Genomic DNA, 23,441 nt, shown 5'->3' with positions numbered 1-23,441 from the left:
GGTGTTTGTTAAGCGTTTACTATGGGCCAAGCACTGTTCTAAGCGCTGGGGGGGATACAAGGTCATCAGATTGTCACACATTGGGCTCACAGTCTTCATCCCCATTTTAAGAATAATCATGATGGTGTTTGTTAAGCGTTTACTATGTGTCAAGCACTGTTCTAAACGCTGGGGGGGATACAAGGTGATCAGGGTATCCCACGTGGGCCTCACAGTCTTCATCCCCATTTTAAGAATAATCATGATGGTGTTCGGTAAGCGTTTACTATGTGCCAAGCACTGTTCTAAGTGCTGACAGTGATGGTATTTGTTAAGCGCCTGCTATGTGCCAAGCACTGTTCTAAGTGCTAGGGGGAATACAAGGTGATCAGGCTGTCCCACGTGGGGCTCCCAGTCTTCATCCCCATTTGACAGATGAGGTCACTGAGGCACAGAGAATACTAATGTTGATATTTGTTAAGTGCTTACTCTGTGCCAAAAACGTTTCTAAACGCAGGGGTAGGTACAAGGTAATCAGGCTGTCCCACGTGGGGCTCACAGTCTTCATCCCCATTTTAAGAATTATCATCATGGTGTTTGGTAAGCGTTTACTATGTGCCAAGCACTGTTCTAAGAGCTGGGGGGGATACAAGGTCATCAGGTTGTCGCACGTGGGGCTCACAGTCTTCATCCCCATTTAAGAATAATCATGATGGTGTTTGGTAAGCGTTTACTATGTGCCAAGCACTGTTCTAAGCGCTGGGGGGGATACAAGGTCATCAGGTTGTCCCACGTGGGGCTCACAGTCTTCATCCCCATTTTAAGAATAATCATGATGGTGTTTGTTAAGTGTTTACTATGTGCCAAGCACTGTTCTAAGTGCTGATAATGATGGTATTTGTTAAGCGTTTACTATGGGCCAAGCACTGTTCTAAGCGCTGGGGGGGATACAGGGTCATCAGATTGTCACACATTGGGCTCACAGTCTTCATCCCCATTATAAGAATAATCATGATGTTATTTGTTAAGCGTTTACTACGTGCCAAGCACTGTTCTAAGCGCTGGGGGAGATACAAGGTCATCAGGCTGTCCCACGTGGGGCTCCCAGTCTTCATCACCATTTGACAGATGAGGTCACTGAGGCGCAGAGAATACTAATGTTGGTATTTGTTAAGTGCTTACTCTGTGCCAAAAACTTTTCTAAACGCAGGGGTAGGTACAAGGTAATCAGGCTGTCCCACGTGGGGCTCACAGTCTTCATCCCCATTTTAATAATAGTCATGATGGTACTTGCTAAGCGTTTACTATGTGCCAAGCACTGTTCTAAGCGCTGGAGGGGATACAAGGTGATCAGGGTGTCCCACGTGGGGCTCACAGTCTTCATCCCCATTTTAATAATAGCCATGAGGGTATTTGCTAAGCGTTTACTATGTGCCAAGCACTGTCCTAAGCGCTGGGGGGGATACATGGTGATCAGGGTGTCCCACGTGGGGCTCACAGTCTTCATCCCCATTTTAAGAATAATCATGATGGTGTTCGGTAAGCGTTTACTATGTGCCAAGCACTGTTCTAAGCGCTGGGGGGGATACATGGTGATCAGGGTGTCCCACGTGGGGCTCACAGTCTTCATCCCCATTTTAAGAATAATCATGATGTTGTTTGTTAAGCGTTTACTATGTGCCAAGCACTGTTCTAAGTGCTGATAATGATGGTATTTGTTAAGCGCCTGCTATGTGCCAAGCACTGTTCTAAGTGCTGGGGGGAATACAAGGTGATCAGGGTGTCCCACGTGGGGCTCACAGTCTTCATCCCCATTTGACAGATGAGGTCACTGAGGCGCAGAGAATACTAATGTTGGTATTTGTTAAGCGCTTACTCTTTGCCAAAAACTTTTCCAAACGCAGGGGTAGGTACAAGGTAATCAGGCTGTCCCACGTGGGGCTCACAGTCTTCATCCCCATTTTAATAATAATAATGATGGTATTTGTTAAGCACTTACTATGTGCCAAGCACTGTTCTAAGCGCTGGGGAGAGAGGAATACCAGGTGATCAGATTGTCCCACGTGGGGCTCACAGTCTTAATCCCCATTTTACAGGTGAGGGAACTACTGGTCTGGGAGTCAGAAAGACCTGGGTTCTAATCCTGGCCCCGCCACTTGTCTGCTGTGTGACTTTGGGCAAGTCACTTCACTTCTCTGCGCCTCAGTTCCCTCATCTGTAAAATGGGGATGGAGACTGTGAGCCCCACGTGGGACAATCTGATCACCTTGTATCCCCCCCACCCGCCAGTGCTTAGAACAGTGCTTGGCATGTAATAATCACTTAAATGCCATCATCGTTATTATTATTGACAGATGAGGGAACTGAGGCTCAGAGAAGTGACTTGCCCAAAGTCACACAGTTTACAAGGGGCGGAGCCCCCCCGTCCCCCTCTCCATCCCCCGCATCTTACCTCCTTCCCTTCCCCACAGCACCTGTATATATGTATATATGTTTGTACATATTTATTACTCTATTTATTTATTCTACTTGTACATATCTATTCTATTTATTTTATTTTGTTAGCATGTTTGGTTTGTTCTCTGTCTCCCCCTTTTAGACTGTGAGCCCGCTGTTGGGTAGGGACTGTCTCTATATGTTGCCAACTTGGACTTCCGAAGCGCTTAGTACAGTGCTCTGCACATAGTAAGTGCTCAATAAATACGATTGATGATGGTGATGATGATGATGATTAGAACACATGACCTCCGACTCCCAAGCCCAGGCTCTTATACTGGCATTTATTAAGCGCTTACTATGTGCAAAGCACTGTTCTAAGCGCTGGAGAGGTTACAAGGTGATCAGGTTGTCCCCCCACGGGGGGGGCTCACAGTCTTCATCCCCATTTTACAGATGAGGTAACTGAGGCACAGAGAAGTTAAGTGACTTGCCCAAAGTCACACAGCTAATTGGCGGAGCTGGGATTTGAACCCATGACCTCTGACTCCAAAGCCCATGTTCTTTCCCACTGAGCCACGCCGCGGAGCCATGCTGCACTTGCCTTCCAGGTGACCTGGGACCAGTCACTTCCACTTCCCCGGCCCTCAGTTCCCTCGTTTTTAAAATGGGGATTAAGACTTCAAACCCCATGTAGGGCACGGGCAGTGTCCAGCTGGATTTGCTGGGGTCCGCCCCAGCGCTTAGGACAGTCCCTGGCATATAGTCACGGGTCCTAATCCTGCCTCCGCCACTTGTCTGCTGTGTGACTTTGGGCCAGTCCACTTCTCCAAACCTCATTTACCTCGCTTGTAAAATGGGGATTAGCATCGTGAGCCCCACGTGGGACAACCTGATTACCTTATATCCCCCGCAGTGCTTAGAACAGTGCTTGGCACGTAGTAAACGCTTAACAAATGCCATCATCCTTATTACTATTGTTTAAAATGGGGATTAAGACTTCGACAGGTTTCAGCCTGATTTGTTTGGGTCCACCCCTGCACTGAGGACTGTGCCCGCTATATCGTCGCGGGTTCTAATCCCAGCTCCGCCACTTGTCTGCTGTGTGACTTTGGGCCAGTCACTTCACTTCTCTGTGCTTCAGTGACCTCGTCTGTAAAAGGGGATTGGGATTGTGAGCCCCACGTGGGACAACCTGATTACTTTGTATCCACCCCAGCGCTTAGAACCGTGCTGGGCACATAGTAAGTGCTTAACAAATATCATTATTATTATATAGTAAGCGTTTAACAAATACCACAGTTATTAGCGCACTGGCCTTGAGGGCAGAAGGACCTGGGTTTTAACCCCGGCTCTGTCACTTGCCTGCCGTGTGACCTTGGGTGAGTCACTTCACTTCTCGGTGCCTCAGTTCCCTCGTCTATAAAATGGGGATTAAGACTGGGAGCCCCATGTGGGGCTTGGGCGGTGTCCAACCTAATTTTGCTAGTGTCTACCCCAGCGCTTAGGACAGTGCCTGGCCTATCGTAACAGCTTAACAAATAATGCAGTCGTTTGAGCGCTGGTCTGGGAGTAGGAAGGCCGGGGTTCTCATCCCGCTCCACTAATCCCAGGCCACTAAATGAAGCACTTGCAGGGAGTCTGGTAAAGTGGATAGACGTGATCCCTGCCTGGGGCTCACAGCCAGTGTAGGAGACAGAACAGGTGTTTAATCCTCAGTTTACAAATGAGGAAACTGAGGCACAGGGAAGTGAGTGCCGAAAGTCACGTAGCAAGCAAGTGCCAGAGGTGGGTTTAGAAGCCAGATCCTCCAACTCCCAGGCCTGTGCTCTTTCCGTTAGACCACACTTTGTCAGTGACAGATCTCAAAGATGATCCCGGGAAATTTTCTGACCCCATTAGGCGAATTCCAGTGGACATAGGAAAGTTGCAAGAGAATGTGTGAGGAACCCAGCCTAAATGCCGATTTTGTAATAAATGGGAATGTACTCCAGATATTTCCCATAAACTAACACCTTGGGTTGTATGGCGTGTCACAGATGGTCTCTTTTAGACACAAATTCTTTTAAATATTTGCAGAAGTAACCAAAATGCAGTTCGCCTGGATATCTGAGAAAATATTTTGGATTCTGAGCCCCCAGCATAGGGCAGCACCTGCAAATGGTTGGCTAGACAACCTAGACATTTTGGGGATCTGATCTATAGCCACAAATTAATTTACTGAGCACCTACTCTGTACAGAGCACTGTACTGAGCGTACAATAGACGTAAGAAGTGCAGTCCCTCAAGTCAGAAAGACTCACAAAAAAACTGTCAGCTCTCTCTGTGTTTACCTAAACTCTTACCATGGGATTTAGGAGATGTGTCCTTTATCTCTTTTCCAACAATGCTCTGAGAATTTACAGCTCAGATCATGTTATTTTACTTCCTTAAATGCCTGGCGATTAAATGAAGCCCCATTTCCTTTCCTTTTGTAGTACTGTGGCATGGCACAGTTCGTCCTAGATGGAGCTAATAATAATAATGGTATTTGTTAAACACTTAAGAGGTACCAGGTACCATGTTAAGCGCTGGGGTGAATACAAGCAAATCGGGTTGGACACAGCCCCTGTCCCACGTGGGGCTCACAGTCTCAATTCCAATTTTTAGATGAGGTAACTGAGGCACTGAGAAGTAAAGTGGCTTGTCCAAGGTCATGCAGCAGGCCAGTGGCAGAGTCAGGATTAGAACCCATGACCTTGTGACTCTAAGGCCCGTGCTCTATCTGCCGTGCCGCTTCTCACCTGTGCTGTAACAGTTAACATGTAGTTTATGGAGCTCTCTGGGATGGATAAGGTGGGATCGTAAAAAGACTTTAATTGATGAAAATTTAGGGAAAGCGGTTACTGATCATATATGAAGTAGAATTGGTTCCATCTGTTGGTCTAAAGGACCACAAAATGTCCAGGGGCAATAAAATGCCATTTATTTTATAGTCGTTGCCCACCCCAATTCTGAGCATTCGTCTCTTAAGTGGCTGCCCAGAAAATGGTTTGGACTGCAGTGACCCTTCTACGTCTCCCTTCCTAGGTGCCAAAGATGGGACGGCGAGCTCACCTGGAAACCAGGCCGGAGAATCAGCTCAGCAGGAAGAATTCTTCTTCGACTTCCGTGGCAGAGGTGGGTGCCCAGAGGACCTGAAACTAGGGTCCCTCCTTACCTGTGATGCAGTCCCTGTAGCCCTCTGTTTTGTCTTGGTTTAGAAGATTGCTTGGCTACTTGTTTGTTTGATTCCCCCACCCGACAATAGAATAACCCCTCTGCCTGTTAGGGAGTTTTTAACCTAGGGGATTATCTCTCCATATCAAAGCCGGTCTGTCCTTGTCAAAACTAGGAGGCAAGAAGAGTCTACGGCCAATACGCAAACGTCAGAGCCTGCTTAATTCTATAGAATTTTAAAAAGGACAGGTTTTTCCCCCCCCCTCCCTCAGGTGAATCACTGCTGCCATAGACTTAGGAGTAAGATCTTTAGTCACCCATTGTTCTGCCTGTCAGAATTGGATTCCATACCCCTCCTTCAGGAAGGCAGTTTGTAGATCTTAGTTCCCGAACACTTTATCTCTCACCCTTCCTGAGCCAAAAGACCAGCCCAAAAAGAACCTCGAGAAATAACCCCACAGTCTGAAAGAGGGGGTCCGAAGCAGTTTACATGCAGCTATACCTAGCAGTTCAAAGTAGATGAGGTTAGACGGGGATTAAGCGGCGGGATTTGGAATGGCTTGAGAAGTGCAAGAAGTGGCCGGCAGGTAGATGGTAGAGAATAGCAAACGCTAGAAAACTGGGGAAGGCACCAGGAGAGCTGGACGGTAATCGGAGGACTGGAGTGTGAGCGGAGAGAAGGATGGATACGGAGGAAGAAGGGAGGGGGAATCGAGCGGGACTCTGCAATGTGGATGGAACGCTGTATCAGTGGGGAAGAAACCAGGCTGATATCCAGAAGAGAGCAGGGGGAGGCACTTAGCTTCTCATCGGTAAAATGAGAAGAGCGGACTAGGATGATGATGATATTGGTTACGTGTTTACTATGTGCCAGGCTCGGTTCTATTAAGCTCTGGGGTTGATACAAGCTAATCAGGTTGGACACAGTCCGTGTCCCTCATGGGGCTCGCGTAATGATTGTATTACGTTTAGTCTAGTGCGTAGTTCAGTGCCAGGCACATAGCAAGCGCTTAACGAATACCATAAAAAAGGACTGAAAATCACCCCTCTTCTGGCCTCGAAGCTCCAGGATTCCCAATTTTCTCAGGTCTAAACTGTAAGCTTTGTTATAGGCAGGGAACATGTCTGTTCTGTTGTACTCTCCGAAGCGCTTAGTGCAGTGCTCTGCACATAGTAAGCACTCAGTAAATGCCATTGATTGACCTATTTGTCCAGCCCTACCCAAGGGTGGTTGGCCTCAAACTGGCTTGGTTGTTGCATGGGCTGTGTGTGTCTCCCCCCACCCCCAACCCTTCATTCTAAAACTAGATCCTCAGATCTGCGCTTGTGCCCATTTGTATTTGTTTCCAAGCGTGTGACATCGTATACTTGCGTTTTTCCTCTTGCTGCCTGCAATCCAGGATGAAGATGCTGAGGTAAAGGGAAATAGAACTGGGGCAAGGTGTGAGGGTGGGAGGCATCCAAGTACGTTCTGGCAGCCAGTCTGAATTAGCCCGTCGGGGCATATAAAAGAAGAGAGGGTGGTTTGTTCCTTAAGCAGTTAATAGCATTACCTCCTGTTATTTACAGTAGCGTCCATTTCCTCCAGGGGAACTGGGGTCCGGGGGTATCCTGTCTCATTTAGCGACTGTATAATCTCTATGGTCAAATATTCTCAAATAGGTTTAGTGGGGGCTAAATGAGAAGGACGGAGTCCCTGTATCTGGACACGTGTCACTGCAACAGGTAATTAATACAGATGGACAAGAGCTGCATTTCTTCCTTCTACTGTACTTTCCCAAGTGCTTAGTACCATGCTCTGCATTCATGGGTCGGATAGCTAATGAATACTATTTTGGCATTCACATGCAGTCTAGCAAGACAGCACTTACGATTACGTAAGCCGTTTTGTCCTCAACTTTAATAGAAATTTCATGTTGGAATAGCATTAAGACTTCCTTTATCGAGGAAGGTGTTTTAGTCCACCAAATCCAATTGGAACTGGCACCAACAAAACCTATTGGGCAGGTTTCTTTCTTGGTTAAATTCGAAGACTGAAATGTATCACTTCCTGGAGAGTGAAATTGGCACTCTCCTTCAGTCTTCCAGTCATTTTGGTGAAACTGATGTCTGCTGACACACACACACACACTTTTTCTCTCTTTCTCTCTCCCTCCCTCGCCCTCTTTCTCTCCCTCTCTGTCCCTCTCTCCTTTTTCCAGGGGAAAGGTGCCATGGAGAGTTGCACTGAGCTCTGAGCTAAATATGGAAAAGTTAAACCCCTGGAAGAGATGGAAGCACCTCTCCTGGGCTGAATGATCTACCAGATCAGCCTAGAGAGTGAGGTGATCTAGTTTGAGGCTGCTTTGGCATATGCCAGGATTTTCCAGCCCTGTTGGCAAAAGTTTCTTCATGCAGCTTCCTTTGGGAACCGTATGCTTGCCAGCTAGGGTTTTGGCTGGCACCTGAAGATATCATTGGCCCATTTCTCCTGACTCCCGGCAGTCAAATTCTTCTCTGCCTCAGTTGTCTTTGCTCTCTCAGTGGCCTGGAGAAAAGCTGGGATCGCAGCTGTTTTCTTTCTCTTACCCACCTCCTGTCCTCTTCTCTCCCCCCCAGTCATCCTCTAGCCTTGTCCTCCTGGGACCGCTGAACTGAAAATTGGCCAAATTCTGGAGAAGGAATCCGAGAAATGTTGCTGGACTCATGTTCCCAAATTAGGCCAACTTCCTCATCTGAGAGCAGCTTCACGCGGGTCAGAGCTCCCCTGATGCCTTACATTACGTCTCTCCGTCCCTTCCCCACCCCCCCAACCACTCAATCCGCCTTGTTCTCTGACTAGCCTGCCAGCAGGCTAGTTATTTTCAGCCCCATAGGGTTATCTCCTGACCCTTTTTGGTGACATTTTTCCTCTTTCTCACCAAAATAGCTCTCCCAATTGGTCACATTTTAAAGCCATTTTCATAGCACCATTTCTAAACGGCTGGACTGGATGAGGCCTCTGATAACGTTGCCATCGAGGGATGCTGGGAATTCAGTGTAGGGCTGTTCGTAAAAAGCTCATTTTCCACACTTTATATTTATTTCATACTTTGCATGCTTCAGGATTGACCCGCTTCTTGGGGAGGACAGATGTGCAATGGTCTCCCATCCCTGGGGGTCAAAAGAAGTGTGGGAGGGAATGTGGTTTAGGGGTGTAGGAGTTTGGGGTGAGAAATGAACTTCCTGGAGTTTTATTTCTAGCTGTTTCTCTGGCTTTTGTCCTGTGCATTTTGCTTAATGATGATAATGATGATATTTAGTAAGCACTTACTGTGGGTTAACTCCTGGGCCGGATACAGGGTAATTAGATCTTACACAGTCCCTGTCTCACACTGAGCTGACAGTCTAAGGTAGAGGGAGAGTGGAGATTCATTCATTAAATCGTATTTATTGAGCGCTTACTGTGTGCAGAGCACTGTACTAAGCACTTGAGAAGTACAAATCGGCAACATATAGAGACGGTCCCTACCCAGATCCTATCCCTATCTTACAGATGAGGAAACCGAGGCTGAGAGATTTAAAGTGACTTAAGGTCACACGGTATTAAAACTGGCAGCCCCGTGTGGAGCATGGACTATGTTCAACCTGATTAGCTTGTGTCTGCCCCAGCCCTTAACAGACTGCCCGTCACAAAGTAAATGCTTAACAAATACCATAAAAAAGCACTCAATAAATAATATTGATTGGTTGATCGATCTAGGTCCACTTTTTTTTTTCCAACGGGCATACTGCCTCTCTAACAACCATGTTTCATTTACTGATCTGGAAAACAGAAAATCCAAAATGACTTTTCTTCTGAAAACACGGTTAAGGAATTAATCCTTGAAAGATACTTTCCTTCCTCTTTCCTCTCCCCCTCTTGTCCCTCCCCATCCCCCCCGCCTTACCTCCTTCCCCTCCCCACAGTACCTGTATTTATGTTTGTACATATTTATTACTCTGTTTTACTTGTACATATTTACTATTCTATTTATTTCATTTTAATATGTTTTGTTGTCTGTCTCACTCATTCATTCAGTCGTGTTTATTGAGCGCTTACTGTGTGCAGAGCACTGTACTAAGCGCTCCCCCTTCTAGACTGTGAGCCTGCTGTTGGGTAGGGACCGTCTCTATATGTTGCCAACTTGTACTTCCCAAGCGCTTAGTGCAGTGCTCTGCGCACAGTAAGCGCTCAATAAATGCGATTGAATGAATGAGTGAATGAAGATTGTAAAAACGAAAAAGGATTGACTGTTATTTTGTCATAGTAATTGTGGTATTTGTTAAGCGCTTATTGTGTGCCAGGCACTGAGGTGGATACAAGCAAATCAGGTTGGACACAGTCCCTGTCCCACATCAGGTTCACAGTCTCAATCCCCATTTTTTCAGGTGAGTTAACTGAGGCACAGAGATGTGAAGTGACTTGCCAGTGGTCACACAGCCGACAAATGGCAGATTTGGGATTAGAAACCATGATCTTCCGACCCCCAGGCGTGGGCTCTATCTGCTACTCCATGCGGCTTCTCTCATCAGTGGTATCTTCCCAGAATCTCCCCTGCTCCTCTCCAATCCCCCACTCCTCCTCCAATCTCTTCCACTGTCCTTATATTCCTTGCAGTAACTCTGGATGAAATCTCTCGCCTCTTCTCTGAATCTGCCCCCTCCTCCTGTGCTTCCGACCCGATCCCTTCCTACCTTTTTCAAACACTCGCCCTCTCCCTTCTTCCCTCCTTGACTGCCTTCTTCAACTGTTCACTCCCTAATGGCTTCTTCCCCACTGTTTTCAAACGCATATGCTTATTCATTCACTCAGTCGTATTTATTGAGCACTTACCGTATGCAGAGCACTGTACTAAGTGCTTGGGAAGTACGAGTTGGGAACATATAGAGACGGTCCCTACCCAACAGTGGGCTCACAGTCTAGTCTTAACAAATGTCCCTCCTATCTTAAAAAATCTCCCTTGACCTCATGGCTCCCTCCTTTTTTCACCCCATCTCCCTCCTCCCATTTCTCCAAACCTCTTGAGGGACTTGCTTACATCCTCTGACTCCAGTTCCTCCCCTCCAGTTCTCTCCTTGACCCCCCCTGCCCCTCCAATCTGGCTTCCACCCCCTTCACCCCACAGAAACAGCCCTTTCTAAGGTAGCCAGTGACCTTCTTGCCATATCTGATAGCCTCTGCTCTATCCTAATCCATCGCAGTTGCCTTCGACATTTTAGGCCACCCCCTTACCCTTGAAACTTTATCCAATGTTGGATTCACTGACACTGTCCTATCTTGGTTCTCCTACTTTCTCTCCGATTGCTCCTTTTCAGTGTCTTTTGCTGGTTCCCCCCCTGCCTCCCACCCTCTGACAGAAGGGGTCCTCTTTTATTCTCCATTTCCACCCTTGCCTTTGGAGAACTCATTCGCTCCTATGGCTTCAATTACCATCTCTACCTAAGAAGAGATGCAGCGTGGAGAAGCAGCGTGGCTCAGTGGAAAGAGTACGGACTTTGGAGGCAGAGATCATGGGTTCAAATTCCGGCTCCGTGTGTGACTTTGGGCAACTCACTTAACTTCTCTGTGCCTCAGTTCCCTCATCTGTAAAATGGGGATTAAAATTGTGAGCCCCCCATGGGGCAACCTGATCACCTTGTACCCTCCCCAGTGCTTAGAACAGTGCTTTGCACATAGTAAGCGCTTAACGATTACCATCATTATAATTATTATTACGTAGATGATTCCCAAATCTACATCTCCAGCCCTGATCGCTCTCCTTCCCTGCAGTCTTGCATTTCCTCCTGCCTTTAGGACATCTCTACCGGGTTCTGCCAACACTTCAAGCTGAACGTAACCAAAACTGAACTCCCTATTTCCCCACCCAAACCCTGTCCTCCCCAGTCTTTCCCATCACTATAGACAACACCACCATTCTTCTAACTCACAAGCCCGTAACCTTGGCAATGCCCTCGCCTCATCCTTCTCATTCCACCCACATATTCAGTCCGTCACCAGATCCTGTCGTTTCTCCCTTCACAACATTGCAAAAGCTGCCCTTGCCTCTCCATCCAAACTGCAACCATGCTGATCCAAGCACTTATCCTGTCGCGCCTCGATTACGGCAGCAGCCTCCTCGCTGACCTCCCTGCCTCTCACCTCTCCATGCTCCAGTCCATACTTCACTCTGCTTCACTCATTTTTTAGAAAAATGTTCAGTTCACATCTCCCCACTCTTCAAGAACCTCCGGTGGTTGCCAGTCTACCTCTGCGTAAAACAGAAACTCCGTCATCGGCCCTAAAGCACTCAGTCGGCTCACCCCATCCTGCCTCTCCTCACTGATCTCTCACTACAGTCCAGTTTGCATCTTCATCTATCTCGCCGCCGATCCCTCAGCCCAGAACTCCCTTCCCCTTCCGTGTATATCAGACCACCACCCTCTCCACCGTCAAAGCATTTTTAAGATCACATCTCCAATTAAACCGTTTTTTTCCCCAGCTCGCTTTCCCTTCTGTGTTGTGTCTGCATTTGGATCTGTGACCTTTGGACGTTTGATATTTGCCCACAGCACTTAGGTATACATCTTTAAATCTTATATTATAAATTACATATTTATTCATAGTAGTGTCTGTCTCCCCCACTAGACCGTAAGCTCTTTATGGGCAGGTAACATGTCTGCTAATTCTATTGTATTGTGCTCTCCCAAATGCTTAGTATACTGCTCTGCACCTAGTAAGAGCTCCGTAAATACTAGTGATTGATCAATGAGTACATATTGTGTGCAGAGCACTGTACTAAGCACTTGGGAGAGTCCAATTTAACAGATGGTAGATATGTTTCTTGCCCACAAGGAGCTCACAGTCTAAGGAGGAGCTCTCAGGACCCTTCGTCACCATTCTAGGTACTCTTTAATTCACCTATGGAAACATGGTCTTCGAGACTGTGAGCCCACTGTTGGGTCGGGACCGTCTCTATATGTTGCCAACTTGTACTTCCCAAGTGCTTAGTACAGTGCTCTGCACACAGTAAGTGCTCAATAAATACGATTGAATGAATGAATGAATGAGACCCTTAGGATTTTCTGCCCGTGGTGAGACCCACCATTGTTCATTTCCCCTTTTTTGCAGTCTGGGACTATTTCTGTGGAAGCCAGCGACCTCCTTAGTAGTACAGGCATGGCGGGAGCTGTACCAGTCTTTCTTCATCAACCCATAGTCAGCCCCCATGGAATTTATATAACTCTGATCGGATGGGGATGGGGGGCTTTATAGAATTGCTGTGAGTAGTTTCTGTCCTGCTCTTATCACACCCTACTCTTAACCTGCTTTTCTCCATGGATCGCTGGCTGCCCTTTTGATAGACTAATGCTTGTCACTGCACCCTAAAGTTTTTTTGAGCACATTTATATGATGGGGCTGAATGGATCAAAAATTTGGCTTCTTCACAGTGAGCAGATTGACTTTTTACCTGCATGCTCTTAATTTGCTCTGAAGGTAGATCGTGGGAATTATTGAGGGCTTACTGTGTGCTCAGAACTCTGCTACATGTTGGGGTAAACTCAAATAAGCGGTTTAGATACAGTCTGTATCCCATTTAGAGGAAATCTACCCCATCAAAGAAGGAAATCTACCCCATCAAAGAAGGAAATCTACCCCATCATTCAGTCAGTAGCATTTGAGTGGTTAATGTGTGCAGAGGTATGTTTTTGGGAGGGAATAATCAATCATATTAATAATTATGGTATTTATTAAGCCCTTACTTAATGTGCCAAGCACTGTTCTAAGTGCTGGGGTTGATACAAGGTAATCGGGTTGTCCCACGTGGGGCTCACAGGCTTAATCCCCATTTTCCAGATGAGGTAACTGAGGCACAGAGAAGTTGTGGCTTGCCCAAGGTCACACAGGGGACAAGTGGTGGAGCCGGGATTAAAATCCATGTCCTCTGATGACTCCCAATCCCGTGCTCTTGCCAGCCGTGCTGCTTTATTGAGTGCTTCCTGTGAGTAGAGCTCTGTACTAAGCGCGTGGGAGAGTACAGTATAACAGGATTGGTAGACATGTTTCCTGCCCGCAGTGAGCTCACTGTTTAGATGGGGAGGCAGACATGAATATAAATAACTAAATTGCGGATGTGTACATAAGTGCCACGGGGCTGAGGAGGGGGGAGCAAAGGGAGCAAATGCTAGCGTTGGGATGATGCAGTACAGAGTGGGACTACAGGAAATGAAGGCTTAGTCAGGGAAGGCCTCTTGGAGGAGGTGTGCCTTCAGTAACGCTTTGAAGATGGGGAGAGTGATTGTCAGATATGGAGGGCTGGAGGGGAGGGGTGGGCATTCCAGGCCAGAAGCAGGATGGAGACGAGAGGTTGGGGGTGAGGTCGACGAGATTGAGGTGCAGTGAGGAGGTTGGCATCAGAGGAGTGAAGTGTGTAGCCTGGTTTGTAGAATAATTAGACATGATCAAGGAGCTTGCAGTGCAGTGGGGGTGACAGTTAATAAAATACTTTTTAGATAAAAGGGAGAAGGGAAGCGTACGTATACATGAGTATACTGCAAATAAGCCCAGTGTGTCCAAAGAACCTTTTTAGCGAACTAGATGAGGATGTTCAGTGAATCCAACTAGGCTGTAGAGTCCAGCATCTGGGCCTCCGTCCCACCCTACCTCCCGATGCAGAGACCCACAGCCATAAAGTATTTCTGTTGCTTGTGCCCCGTCTCTTTCTCTTTTTTTTAATGGTATTTGTTAAGCACTTTGTGTGCGCCAGGCACTGTATGAAGTTCAGGGTTGGTCACAGTCCACAGCTAATTGGGTTGGACACAGTCCATGTCCCACATGGAACTCACAATCTTAATCTCCTTCCCTTCCCCACAGCACCTGTATATATATGTATATATGTTTGTACATATTTATTACTCTGTTTATTTTACTTGTACGTATCCATTCTATTTATTTTATTTTGTTAGTGGGTTTGGTTTTGTTCTCTGTCTCCCGCTTCTAGACTGTGAGCCCACTGTTGGATAGGGACTGTCTCTATATGTTGCCAACTTGTACTTCCCAAGCGCTTAGTACAGTGCTCTGCACACAGTAAGCACTCAATAAATACGATTGATTGATTGATAGAGTTTCTATCTCCAGTGGCTGGCAGAGGTGTGGTAGAGAGGAAATGGCTGAAAACTCAAATGCCATGTGCAACCTGGCCTTGTCGCTTGGGAATTTGGAGTCCACTCATTCATTGTTGTATTTATTGAGCACTTACTGTGTGCAGAGCACTGGACTAAGCGCTTGGAAAATACATTCCAGCAACAAAGACAGTCCCTGCTCACAATGGGCTCACAGTCTAGAAGGGGGAGACAGACTTCAAAACAAGTAAACAAGCATCACTAGCATCAATATAAATAAATAGAATTATAGCTCTATAGATAGATATAGACACATCAGAACAAGTAAATAGGCATTAATATAAATCAATAGAATTATAGATATGTGCATATATACACGTGCTGTGGGGTGGGAACGGGGGTAGAGCAAAGGGGATGAGTTGGGGTGATGGGGAGGGTTGGGTTAGGGAAAGGGGGGCTTAGTCTGGGAAGGCCTCCTGGAGAAGGTGAGCCTTCAGCACTCCTTACCTACCCTCTACTTCTGCAAGTGAATGTAGGGATCAAGTGTGACCCTTGGTCTAATAGTAATAATGATAATAATACTAATAATGGCAATTGTTAAGCGCTTACTATGTGCAAAGCACTGTTCTAAGCACTAGAAAAAGTTGACCTACCCCCACCTTTAGCTCAGTGCTCCGGGTACTGAATATTCTCTTCTAGGCCTGAGGAGCTCATGCTACACCCAAAGTGCCTAAATTATTTCCAGGAATTGGACTAAGGACATTCCACAATGTCAGTAGGGGCTGGTGAGAATTTGGTGAAGTAAACTATCTTATAACAACTTTATGGGAAAAGAGAAGTTCTAATATTGAGTATTGATAGTTTGAAATATCTGTGGTCAGGTTCCATTGACCTCGTCCTTAGAAAATTATACGTCTTAGAGTTATTCATTCAGTCGTATATAGAGATGGTCCCTATCCAGCAACGGGCTCACAGTCTAGAAGGGGGAGACAGACAACAAAACAAAACATGTAGACAGGTGGCAAAATCGTCAGAATAAATAGAATTATAGCTATATGCACATCATCAACAAAATAAATAGAAGAGTAAATATGTGCAAGTACAATAAGTAGAGTAATAAATCTGTACAAATATATACAAGTGCTGTGGGGAGGGGGAAGGAGGTAGGGTGGGGGGATGGGGAGGAGGAGAGGAAAAGGGGCTCAGTCTGGGAAGGCCTCCTGGAGGAGGTGAGCTCTCAGTAGGGCTTTGAAGGGAGGAATAGAGCTAGTTTGGCAGATGTGTGGAGGGAGGGCATTCCAGGCCACGGGAAGGACGTGGGCAGGGGGTCGACGGCGGGACGGGCGAGAATGAGGCCCGGTGAGGAGGTTAGCAGCAGAGGAGCGGAGGGTGCGGGCTGGGCCGGAGAAGGAGAGAAGGGAGCTGAGGTAGGAGGGGGCGAGGGGATGGACAGCCTTGAAGCCCAGGGTGAGGAGTTTCTGCCTGATGCGCAGATTGATTGGTAGCCACTGGAGGTTTTTGAGGAGGGGAGTAATATGCCCAGAGCGTTTCTGTGGAAAGATAGTCTGGGCAGCAGACTGAAGTATAGACCAAAGTGGGGAGAGACAGGAGGATGGGAGATCAGAGAGGAGGCTGATACAGTAATCCAGTCGGGTTAGGATGAGAGGCTGAACCAGCAAGGTAGCGGTTTGGATGGAGAGGAAAGGGCGGATCTTGGCAATGTTGCGGAGGTGAGACCGGCAGGTTTTGGTGACGGATTGGAAGTGAGGGGTGAACAAGAGAGCGGAGTTGAGGATGACACCAAGGTTGCGGGCTTGTGAGACGGGAAGGTTGGTAGTGCCATCTACAGTGATGAGAAAGTCAGGGAGAGGACAGGGTTTGGGAGGGAAGATAAGGAGTTCAGTCTTGGACATATTTAGTTTCAGATGGCGGGCAGACATCCAGATGGAGATGTCCTGAAGGCAGGAGGAGATACGAGCCTGGAGGGAAGGAGAGAGAGCGGGGAGGAGATGTAGATTTGGGTGTCCTCAGCGTAGTGATGATAGTTATTAAACAGCCTTTGGACAATACTGTGTTCCCAGTGACGTATTCACATGGAATCATTGATGAGAACAGTACTTAGTTGTCAGAGAGAGAGAGAAATAGATAGCAAACTTCATTTTCCATTGGCTGGATGACAAAAGAATCCAGAAACAGGGGCACATTGTTTTGTTAATACATCTAGAAAAAGATGATACGAAATATCAACATTTGGGGGAAACGAGAAATATGAAAACTTCAGTAATGGTGTAATACAGTAATTTAGGAATTCAGAAGTGCTGATGAAGGTGAACCGTGGTCAGAAGAATTAAAACTTTGAGTGGGAGACCAGTTGAAAGGTAAATGCCCTTCCTTTCCAGCTTGGTGCTAGAAAGAAAAGGCACATAGGTCAAACAAATGAACCAGGGTAATGACTACTTATGGAATGGATAACCAAGCTTAGGAGGAGTCAAGGCACCATCACCTGGCCAGCATTTAGCCCGTTCTCTCTCCTACCTAGACTGCGAGCCCTACATGGGGGACAGGGGCAGTGCCTGACCTGATTATCTTCTATCTGGTGCTCAGTGCAGTGGTTGGCATGTAGTAGTGCTTAACAAGTACTATTATTATTATTATTATGACGATTATGAAGGACCAAAGTCACACGGTTAAGGAAGAGCGACCAGCAGCGGGTAGGGTTTCCGTCATAGAGCACATCTAATTGGGCTGGCTGGCTAAGATCCATCACAGTTCTGTCTTCACATTTGCAGGGAGCCCGAGAGATCAGATTCCCTGGGTTACAACATGTCCTTCGCCCCGTCTCTTACAAGTTGCCGCACATTCCCCCGCCGTGGAGTTGAGGGGGTGGTCTCCAGTCTAGACGGTGCTTGCACAGAGGCATCGTGTCGAGGGTGCCAGGAGGTTACAGTGCTTAGAGTCCCAGGGAATTCGCACCTACTGTACTGTGGGTAGCCCGAACTACGTAAGTGCAAGAAACATGTTGACAAACTGGAAGGAGTTCAAAAAAGAACAACAACAACACAAAAAATGATGAAGGGACGGGAGGGCTTAATTTATGATGAAAGATGAAAAGAATGCTTTGCTTGGCTGAATGGCAACTCATGAGCGGCCGTGTGATCTCTGCCTTCAAGCATTTGGAAGGTAGAGACCCCAAAAAGGGAGAGTGCCAAAAGGGTGGAACGAGGAAGAATGCACCGAAACTGAGGATAGCAGAGTTCAGGCTGGATTTTAGGAATATTTCTAAAAGTCCGATCTCTCAGCCCGTGAATCAGTCTTCCCAAGAGAAGTCCCAGCAGTCCCTTTGAGTGAGTCACTGCAGAAGCGAATTAGGCAGGAAACTTGATAGCTTGGTTATTGTAATGGAATATAGGGCTTTTTACTACCAGCTCACTGGTCTGGTGGGAGGGAAGACAAGAATCACTTAGATCCCAATTTTCTCAGGCCCTACTGTTGCTCTCAGATAGTGAGTTAGGCACTTTGGAAGGCACATTAACTCTTTCTCAGCCCTAGGGAACCGTTTGATGCATATTGCCATCCCTTGGGGGTCTGAAAGAATTACTGCTCCTGCCAAAGTGCCTGCCTTACTGCCAAGGAGCAACTCTAGGCATGATAATGGTATTTGTTAAGCTCTGGTCTTGCCATGGCTAGACTTCCATATTTAACCCCCTTGCCGATCTCCCAGGCTGCTGTGATCACCTTCCTGAAGCATCACTCAGCTCAAGTCTCCCGTCTCTTCAAAACCCTCCACCAGCTTCCTCCGTTTCTCTGCATGAAACAAAAACTCCGCCCAGTTGGCTTCGTGGCGCTCCATCACTTAGCCCCGTTTTATCTGTCTGTTCTCGTCTCCCACCGTGCCCCATTTTTCCTCCTTGGCTCTTCCAAACCCAACTTTCTAGCCATATTTCGCTAGAAGCAGCGTGGCCTAGTGGCCAAGGCACGTACTTGGGAGTCAGAGGACATGGGTTCTAATCCCGGCTCCGCCACTCGTCTGCTGTGTGACCCTGGGGAAGTCGCTTCACTTCTCTGAGCCTCAGTAACCTCCCCAGTAAAATGGGGATTAAGATTGTGAGCCCCATATGGGACAGGGACTATGTCCAACCCAGTTATCTTGTATCTACCCCAGCGCTTAGAACCCTGCTAGGCACATAGTAAGCGCTTAACCAATACCGTTATTGTTATTATTATTGTCATTATTATTTGTACCTCGCACTTGAATCTCCCACCTCTGTCCCCTTGCTCATGCTATTCTCCTAGCTTAGAACTCTCTCCCTCCCCTCATCTAATAGACCGCAGCTCATTCAAAGCCCTCCTAAAATTCCCACTTCCTCCAACAAACTTTCCCCAATTAATTTGCCAGCATCCTGAGCCATATCACCCGTTCAGGTCACTCTAGCGCTTACGAACTTTCTTACACCCTCCTGAAGCACTCACGTGTATAGTTATTCATTGATTTTGACCAATCGAGTTGTAAATACTTTTATGTCCATACTCCCCATTAGAGTATAAGCTGCCTGTGGGAACATGTCACTTTGTTCTTCTTTACTTTTAAGCACCTGGCATGGTGCACCACACCAAGTAGAAGCTGAGTAAATGCTACTGCTTCTCCATTTACTATAGATGATTGAGTCTTTTGGTCAGCCTTGCGTTCTACTGATTGCTCTGTTGGCTGCTTTTGGGTTTTTTGGACATGTTTTATGTCCCCCAAACTGTAATTTTCCGGAGGATGCTGATAATCGAAAATGATCATAATTATTATGGTTAATAAAATTGATTGATGAAAGTATTATAATGGAAAATTGAGAAGCATCATGGCCTAATGGATAGTCAGAAAGACCTGGGTTCTAATCCCGGCTCCGCTGTGTGTGTGTGTGTGCTGTGGGACCTTGGGCAAATCACCTAACTTCTCTGTGCCTCAGTTGCCTCACCTGTAAAATGGGGATTAAGACTGGGCGTCCCATGTGGGACTCACATTTTTTGTTTTTTCTCTGTTTTGTTCTCTGTCTCCCCCTTTTAGACTGTGAGCCCACTGTTGGGTAGGGACTGTCTCTATATGTTGCCAATTTGTACTTCCTAAGCGCTTAGTACAGTGCTCTGCACATAGTAAGCGCTCAATAAATACGATTGATGATGATGACAGGGATATGTCCAATGTGATTAGCCTGTATCTTCCCCAGTGCTTAGAAGAGTGGTCAAGACATAGTAAGCGCTTTACAGATATGTCAGTATTATTATTATTGGAAGAAAAACAGCCAGCAAGCATGCACTTCTCAGCTGATTGGATGGGGAGTGTTATGCAGGGGAAGGAAGCGTGAGCCTACAGTGGCCCTCTTCTCCGGGAGGGAGAAGGGAGGGAGATTAGACCAGATAAGAAGCTGGGAGAGGAGAGGGGAAGGGGAAATGATCCGAGGCTTAGGGGGGTCGTTGAGGCAGGTTTGTGAGGTGGGTGTATGGGATGCGGGGATCAGGCTCACCTCACGGGTCTGGTTTGTAGAGCTTCCCACAGCCCCAGCTCTGCACCTGTCAGGCCCATCGGCCCTCAGCGAGCCCAGCTGCCTGGGCAGCGTGGTCCGGGTGAGTCCTCGTGAGCTGGGGTCCCCCAGCAGTGTCACCCAAGCAGAAGCAGCAGCAGGTCAAGTAGCTGCCCTAGCTCAGCTGGACCACCACAGCTACTGCTCCTTAGGCAGTTGTGGAGGACCGGAAAGCAGTCACGGTGGAGGGCCAGCTCTATTTTCCCCTTCCCTCGTTCCCCACTTCTCTTAATTCACCGGCACCATCTCCCTAAGGCCCCGTGCCACCTAAGGTATACGTCTAAATCATGCACCTCTCCTGGGAGTTGCCCGTTGGTTCCTGGGAGGGGTGATGCCTTCTGCGCAACGGTATACCAAAGTGGTCGGAAGGACTTACTCTGAGGTCAGAACGACTTGACGCAGTCACTGAAGCAGCGTGGCTTAGTGGGTAGAACACGGGCTTGGGCGTCGGAAGGACCTGGGTTCTAATCCTGGCTCTGCCACGTGTGGACTGTGTGACGTTGGCAAGTCACTTCACCAACCTGAAGTACATATCTTCCAGTGTGTCAGTGCCTGGCACATAGGAAATCACCCCTCTTTGAGCCTCGAAGCAATTTTCTCAGGTCTACTGTAAGCTCGTTATAGGCAGGGAACGTTAATTCTGTTGAATTGTATCCTCCCAAGCGCTTAGTACAGTGCTCTGCACATAGTAAGTGCTCAGTAAATGCTATTCATTGATTGATTTTTCTGGGTCATAGTTACCTCATCTGTAAAATGGGGACTAAGAGTGTGAGCTCCTTGTGGGACAGCGACTGTGTCCAACCTGATTAACTTGTATTCCCAGCGCTTAGAACAGTGTTTGGCACATAGTAAGCGCTTGACAAGTACCAGTATTATGACGATGATGATTAAAGAATAATCAATGGGGAATAATCCTGTTTTCTGTCAGTGATCCGAACTGAGGTGGCCCTCGGGGGTGTCGGCACGGGCCCTGAAAAGACACTTTTTTCCAGGGACCAAGCGAGCCCTGGCGATTTCCATCCTTACCCCCATAGCCGTGAAGGTGAGGGCAAGGTTAGCAGGGGCCTCACTAAACCTGTGGTTCCCTTTGAGTGGTTATAACCGTGTTAGAAACCACACTGCCTTCTGTGGTTCCGGATCTTAGATGTGGGTCTGGAGGTAGAAGGGAGCTCGTGGGATGATTTGGTTGTGGAAGTTTGCCAGGACCTCCAGTGGGTAAGGGAAGTTTCCAAACCCAAAAGGCTCCTTTTTTGGCACTGCAACCTCTTCTCCGCTTTGGCATCCCAAGAATCCGGGGGAACCATATAAAGAGCCGAAAAAATTCCGGCCCCTAAAGACTCCGTGTGACACGGTAATTCCAGTTGGTTGAATCCCATCCCATTCGGATGAGGCCATATAAAGGCCCCGTTTCCTGAGTTTCCCGCTGTCTCCGCCCCTCGCCCCATCGCACGCTCTTTTCTGAAGAAGGCTGGTATTTTGGGACCGCAGCGTTCAGTCATCTGTTTCCAAGTCTTTAGTCTCAATCATTCCTTTTCCCTGTTTATTTTTGGAGAGTGAATATTTTTGCTGCTCTTAAGGAGTTATGCAGGGTCTTGCCCCCTCCTTCTATCAAGCAGCAGTCCCTGGCAGGCTCTGTCCATTTCCCACACTCCTTTCAGAAGAGAAACCAGAGATGTGCTTGATTCTGAGCTACCGCTTCCCCATCCCGCGTTCCGCCTTTGCTGGAGCTGTCCAGTTTGGGGGGGAACCCTTCGCACAGTTACATTTTCAGTGTGCCACAATATTAAAAAATAAAAAAGTTTTCCCTGCTCGGTTCTTAGACCCATCAGCCTGCATCCTGGCATCAGAATCCCGGTCTCAGAGGGGGCTGGTCCTTTTGAAAGCCAGGCCTGGTTCCTTAGAAGTGGTATTTGAAGCCATGGAAGAAGATGAGTGTAAATTGAGAAGAGAAAGGGGACCTGGAACTGAGTCCTTTAGGGACACTCACAGTTAAGGAGTGGGGTAGCAGAGGAGGTGCTAGTTGAAAGAGACAAAGAGAGATCTGTTGAGTGATAAGAAGAGAACCAGGAGAGAAGTCAGAAAAAACAAAATCAGGGTTAGATAGTGTCTTGAGGCAAAGAGAGCTGTCCACAGTGTCTAAAGCAGTTGAGAAATCAAGAGGATTAGGGTTGAATAGAGTCCAAAAAGGAGGTAACGGTGACTTTGAAGAGAGAGCAGTCTCACTGAAGTGAAGGCGGGGACACTGAATTGATGGAAAGCATTGGAGTAGAGGAGGTGGAAACAGAGGGGATATTCAAATGGGGGCTCATCTCTAGACTGTGTGCTTATTGTGGGCAGGGAATGCGTTGTACTGTGCTCTCCCAAGTGCTTAGTGCAGTGCTCTGCGCACAGTTAGCGCTCAATAAGTACAATTGAATGAATGAATGAACTCATTTCAGGAGTTTGGACCGGATTGGGAGGAGGGAAATAGACGTAGTGTGGCATAATGGAAAGAGCATAGGTTTGGGAGTCAGAAGACCCGGGTTCTAATCCTGACTCTGCCATTTACTGCTGAGTGACTCTGGACTTACCTAATTTCTCAGTTTTCTCACCTGAAAAAAGGGGATTTAGCACCTGTTCTCCATTCTACTTAGACTGTGAGCATCATGAGGGACAGGGACTGTGTCCAACCTGATTTATGTCTGTCCCGGAACATAGTACAGTGGTTGGCACATAACAAATGCTTAGCAAATACCAGTTATTGTCATCATCACTGTTATTATTAGATTGGGGGGGGGGGGTCTTTTCAACAATGTGTTGTGCCTTCTAATGGCTCCCTGATCCTAGACGTAACTATGGATTCTACAACTTCCCCAGTTAGAGATGAGAGACTTATTGGTCTATAATTCTGAGGATTCCCTCAGAATTTGATCAGTTAAGTTAGATATCAGCAGATTTTCCGGGACGGTGGCCATTTGCAACAACAAGTTACATACTATCCCGGGTGTCTCATCATCCAAAACTCACGGATGCGTGACATCTGTTCTTGGTAAATTGCACATATCGAATTTATCAATTTGTCTAATATATCCTGAATGGCTATTAAAATTTGGTCCAATAGCGTGGTGTAGTGGCTAGAACACAGGCCTCGGAGTCTGGAGGTCATGGATTGTAATTCTGGCT

The 23,441-nt window shown here is 47.2% G+C and overlaps 1 protein-coding gene across 3 annotated transcripts in view; it reads left to right on the top strand.

The window, feature by feature from the left end:
- The window catches only part of IFT43 (intraflagellar transport 43), a 139,399-nt gene that overhangs the window by 45,205 nt on the left and 70,753 nt on the right, over window positions 1–23,441 (top strand). For 2 of the 3 annotated variants that reach the window (XM_038742152.1, XM_038742123.1), the window contains one exon: window positions 5,485–5,574. In XM_038742152.1, coding sequence (XP_038598080.1) covers window positions 5,494–5,574 — 81 coding nt within the window. In that variant the 5' untranslated portion in view covers window positions 5,485–5,493. Of the gene's footprint in view, window positions 1–3,778; window positions 3,798–5,484; window positions 5,575–23,441 lie in introns of those variants that run through there. The other variant, XM_038742187.1, reaches the window with a different exon arrangement.

This window comes from Tachyglossus aculeatus, chromosome 1, assembly GCF_015852505.1.
Source record: "Tachyglossus aculeatus isolate mTacAcu1 chromosome 1, mTacAcu1.pri, whole genome shotgun sequence".
Classification (NCBI taxonomy): domain Eukaryota; kingdom Metazoa; phylum Chordata; class Mammalia; order Monotremata; family Tachyglossidae; genus Tachyglossus; species Tachyglossus aculeatus.
The sequence above is the reverse complement of the archived record's forward strand: the minus strand, read 5'-3'. Positions and strand labels throughout refer to the sequence as shown.